The sequence below is a fragment of the Pinus tabuliformis genome, chromosome 3_2, assembly GCF_031772625.1.
Source record: "Pinus tabuliformis cultivar Carrire ecotype Pingquan chromosome 3_2, CPIR1, whole genome shotgun sequence".
Taxonomy (NCBI): Eukaryota; Viridiplantae; Streptophyta; class Pinopsida; order Pinales; family Pinaceae; genus Pinus; species Pinus tabuliformis.
The window spans coordinates 749,164,142-749,169,294 of NC_142302.1; the positions used below are offsets into that span (position 1 = coordinate 749,164,142).

The 5,153-nt window shown below is 37.2% G+C and overlaps 1 protein-coding gene, 1 non-coding gene and 1 pseudogene across 2 annotated transcripts; 1 reads left to right on the forward strand and 2 right to left on the reverse strand.

Annotated features, from left to right (window-relative positions):
• Positions 1-2,439: 2,439 nt before the first annotated feature.
• On the forward strand, positions 2,440-3,873 carry LOC149182764 (uncharacterized). The gene has a single exon (XM_089414669.1). The coding sequence runs from the start codon at positions 2,440-2,442 to the stop codon at positions 3,871-3,873; it is 1,434 nt and encodes a 477-aa protein (XP_089270795.1).
• Positions 3,874-4,337: 464 nt separating this feature from the next.
• On the reverse strand, positions 4,338-4,444 carry LOC149182765 (U6 spliceosomal RNA). The gene has a single exon (XR_016257896.1). It is a non-coding gene; the product is annotated as a U6 spliceosomal RNA (small nuclear RNA).
• Positions 4,445-4,468: 24 nt separating this feature from the next.
• On the reverse strand, positions 4,469-4,563 carry LOC149182766 (U6 spliceosomal RNA; annotated as a pseudogene).
• Positions 4,564-5,153: the final 590 nt, after the last annotated feature.

The following is a 5,153-nucleotide window of genomic DNA, read 5'->3' on the forward strand; positions in this document are numbered from 1 at the left end:
GAGGCGGGTGGATTTAACTGTCATGCTTTTGTTATGCATTACGCTTAACCTCAAACTCTAGATGGGAATCGAAAGTACCAAATTATCTTATAGGAGAAAAGTATTGGAATACCTGTGAAACTTGAAGTGGAGAGTTGAGTTGTTGAGCATCCAAGTTTGCTCACAAATTCCACTCACGGTCAATCTGCAAGAGCGGAGCGCGCACCACTGCACCAGAGCCGATTCCTGAATGTGCAAAGGTCGCCTAATGTGCAAAACTCGAAGACACCTTTTCTGTGATGCTGCAAGTTGCAACAATTCTCCAAATTAGCCAGCTGCCAGGGTGAATAGGTAAACCGTAAGCCTTAGAAGTTAGGGTGAACACTGAATAGGTAAATCGTGATTCGTAAGCACTAGTAGACTGCAGTAGATTGCAATTTGCAAATTGCAAGTCTCGTCGGATTAAATTTGAGCGGCTATGAGCGGCGGATTGTAGCTGGATAATTAATGGTAAGTACTAGGTAGTACGCAGTGGGATGGTGACGCATTTAAATGCTTTTAGTTTAAACTGCGTTGTGTACCAGTACTACTGCTGGTCCGGTGGTCCCAGTCTCCAGACTCCTAAGAAATAAGGTATCCTAAATTTTTATTGAAACAGACGTCGTTTTGACGGTTTGCAGGGGTGTATCACACGTCGGGTTTGACGTGGAATTTTTTTCTGCTCCTGTCAAATACGTTCTACAACCAAAAAAATGTCCTGTGCGACGTCAAATTCCAGGCCTGACCCTAACTATCAAAGAAATCCAACGGCAGATAGTTCTTTAATTGTCTAACAAGTGATTGGAGGGCGCACGAGGGTACACGTGGCACCGGACGGAGTTCTTTTCAAAGGGGAACGCCTTACGGCGTAATTAGATATAGCTAGATCACCATTACTCAAACCATAAATTAGAGATATCAGTGATCTTAACCCTTAATCCACATTACTTACAAGTTGTCTTTAGTGAGATTTTTTGGAGTTTCCTGTGCCGGAATCCAACGGAAAATTTTGAGGTGAAATCTTTATTTGTGTTATTTAAACTAGTTTTTTTAACCATATATATATATATATAGATTCAGCAGCTGAATAACCCAAGACACTTCTATTGTGTAGGAGTTACTCATCAATCTTATGATTTCAATAAATTCCTATAAAATTTTAGAGAAATTAAACTGAAAATTCACATTAACAACAACTTAATTACCTACTCTACATACTTTTTAAATATATAAAATAAATAATATATATATATATATACCGAGGAAATTCTTGTTCGATGATTTTTAAATTACTTTTTCGGAACAGTTATGAAGTTGACGTTTCCGGATGAAAAAGTTTCCATTTTGACTGTGAAGTGTGCACACGTCGGGCTAAAGCGTCCGCGTTTTGAAAAAAAAAAAATTTAAAAGTTGGAATGTTTTATTTTATTTTTTTATAATAAAATTAGACTTCAGAATTTTAGGGCATTCAAAATCTTAAAATTTCACAACTATAATTAAGATTAAAAATTTTCTCATAATCTTATTGAAATTCAATTTTCTTTATTAAACTACCTAATTAAAAAATTGAAAATAGTTTTATTCACTAAATAAATAAATAGTAAACACTGTATTTTAATTCCATTAAAATAACTTTATTAGCTAAATAAATAAATATTAAGCAGTATATAGTAATTCTATTATTGTTCGTTTTACAGTCCATTCACTTCTTCCAACTAACCCAGTAAACCTGTGGTTAATGTTTCCCCTTTCCTCCAACGAACACAGCAAACTTGTGGTTAAATTTCCCTTTAAACCAATACCAAAGCAATCCACGTGTACCTTGCCACGTGTTCATTGCAATAAGAAGGGGCTCCACGTGTCCGTCGAAATAACAATGGGAATTCGGGCCTGGTGCCGAGCCTGTTTAGATGTAAAGATCGATTGATTGTACCAAGAGCCTGAGCGCGAGACCGCGTTTGACAGCTGTCGGTTGGAACAGAATTGGAGGGGACTTGTCGTCGGATGTCGGATGCGACGTGTTAGGCGACAAGCCAGCAGCTAGAATCCCCAAAGTGCAAATTGGCAGTCAAATTTAAAGGCGTTTTGGGTTGAATTCCTCTTTGAAAGTTATCTGGGTTTGTTTGTAGTTCGTGGGTAGGATTCGATCGTGGATTTTCTGAATGCCCACTGTGAGATCGAGCTTCACTTCATGGATTTGTAAATGGAGCCTTGCATTCCAACGCCCCAGCATTGTCTTTGATTCTAATCCGTTGCATTTATATTTTCAAGTGCCAGCTCTCATTTCTTAGAGCTTTTTGCCAGGAAGGCAGCTTTGAGACAGCCATGACTTTTCATCTCGTTTTTTGCCCAGGATTTGTTTTGCTGTAATGTTGGATTTGGAGATGCAGAGAGAGTAGAAGTGTGGGGTGTTGAAAAAGCATGAATGCCCAGGCCCATGTGGCAGGGCTGAGGAGGTTATCTGCCAGGGCTAACAAGGTCCACAATCCTACTAAAACAGGGCATTTACACAAGGGGCTAGATTCCTTTTCTGTTCTTGCAGGAAAGGCTATTCAGCATCTGAAGACGAAGCACAATATCCCCATTGAGAAAGGCCTCTCAGATGAAGAATTTGTGAGGCTTGAAGCTACTTTTGGTTTCACTTTTCCTCCAGATTTAAGGGCTGTTTTGCAGCAGGGTGTCCCTGTGGGCGTTGGTTTCCCTGATTGGAGATCGGGTGGGTCTCAGCAGCTGCGCATGAGACTCAACCTGCCCATGGCAGGGCTTTCGTATGAGGTGGCCCAGGATCGATTCTGGTGCAAACAATGGGGTCAGAGGCCCCGCGATACAGAGAACGCAGCTGAAATTGCGAGGGCCAACTTGAAAAAGGTGCCTCTTTTGGTACCCTTGTATGGCCATTGCTATATTCCCTCCTCTCCCAATCTTGCAGGCAATCCTGTGTTTTTTGTTTATAAGAGCGATGTGTTTTGCTGTGGGTTCAACCTCGGTGATTTCTTCGAGAGAGCGACCTTTGGTCTCCATGAGCCCTCGGATTTTTCAGCGAGTTTCAGGCATGTCCATGATGGTTTGAGGGGTGGTTCAATGAGTTTTCACGGGAGAAGGGGCAGCCGGGTTGAATTTGAGAAGAAATCTGCCAAGTTGAATGACGAGAAATCTAGCAGTAGCAGGAGTAGAAATCAGGATTCTGTAGCTAAACGCTGCGATGTTATTGATAGCAACAAGAGATTTTCAGAATGGCCCAAGAGGAGTATCTCTGTGTCTGACAATTCCCCCAATTTTAAATGCAATGTACAGTTCTACAACAATATTCTTTCTGACAAAATTATTGCGCCCTCCACTGCCCCTTCAAAATGTCCAAGGTGGTTAGCATTTTGGACTGATTTGGCAGAAGAGAGGTTCAATTCTTCTCTCCACATGTCTCCCGAAAACTTTTTTTCTTATCTTAAAGCAGAGGCTGATTTTGATTTAGATATCGCCAAGGAAGGCGAATGCATTAATGGCGGTTGTGATTCTAATTTTCGGATGCCAAGATGGTTGATTGACTACTTGGAGGAGCTGGCAAATCTGCTCAGAAATGGAGGTTGGAAGGAACAAGACATCAATGGCATGATTCAGGCCTCATCTTCTCCTTCCTTGGACACTGAAGATATATATTTGGACAGTCAGACAGTTTTAGAAGGCCTGCTATTGAAAGCAGATTTGATGTCGAATTCTCTGAGAAAAGCAGGATGGAGTTCTCAGGATGTTGCAGAGATTTTCGACATTGATTATCCCATTCAAAAGGCCACCAAGAAAATCTCGCCAGAACTGGCCGAAAGGATTGGAAAACTTGCACAGTACGTTGTTCGAACATAACTGCTGCCTTCTTACTGTGTTCATCCAACTTTTAGAGAGCCTGTGCAGGTTACTGTGTTCGTCTAACTTTTAGAGAGCCTGTGCATGCGTATAAATTTAGTTTCAGGGATACTTCTTTGAATACATGGCCAAAGTTCATTGAAGCAATACATAACATATTCGTGATTTCTTCATCATCATAAACAATCTCGGTGAAGCTCGCTGCCTTGCTTCAGAGATTGAAGAAAAAATAAAGAGGAATGATCCACATAAACGCCTAAACAGTGGCGCAGATTCATTTAATAGATCCAGACTCTATGAAGCCAAAGATCTTCGGGATTCATAATATTGATGGCTTAAATTGGAGAAATGTAGAATGTGTAACCCACATCATATTGATTGACTATGAATTTGAAACTGTTGTTTCTTTAACATGTATTTTCAAACTGAAATAGTTCAATTGCTGATTTAATGGGATCTCAATCTGAAATTTGGACCATTTCTCGATTTGTGATTTGTGCGTGTCGCAGAGGCCATGCTAATCTTCTCTGTATCGTTCCAATTTCAATTTTATAATATGTATTTTCAAATTGCTTATTTAATGGGAATCTCAATCTGAAATTTGGACCATTTCTCGATTTGTGCGTGTCGCAAGGGCCATGCTGATCTTCTCTGTATCGTTCCAATTTTATCGGATGTCTCTGATAAAATATATAATTCCAATTTTATCAGATATTATAATGTATGTATTTATTTATATTTGGTATGAAAATTTATTAAGGTTTAGAAAATTTGGTAGCTTTTTAATAATTTTTTTATATGCAAATTATAAAATAATAATTTTTTGGGATATTTTTTTAAAAATATTTAAATTTCTAATGATAGACTCACATATTTTTAAAGTAAAATAAAATTTTCCAAAAAATTGGGATAAAAATTAAAATAATTTTTAGAAAAAAAGAGAAATAGATGAATTGTTTTTTTGGAATATTAATCCTTACCATTTTATATAGAAATTGTTTTTATTTTTTAAATTTTATTTTTTGAGAATATAATTTTTTAATTTTTATTTTTAAAAATAAGATAATAATTTTTTTTAAATGCATAAGATTCAATTTTTTTTTTTTTTTTTTATAACACTCCATTTATACATATTTCAGATCTGTATTTTAATTTCAATAAATCTTTATTAAATTTTGAATAAATAAATAGTTAAATTTTTTTTAAAAAACAAAACATTATATAAAGATTTAGACTATAGTTATGGTTATCAATATTTGTGGAATTATAGCTTTATTAAT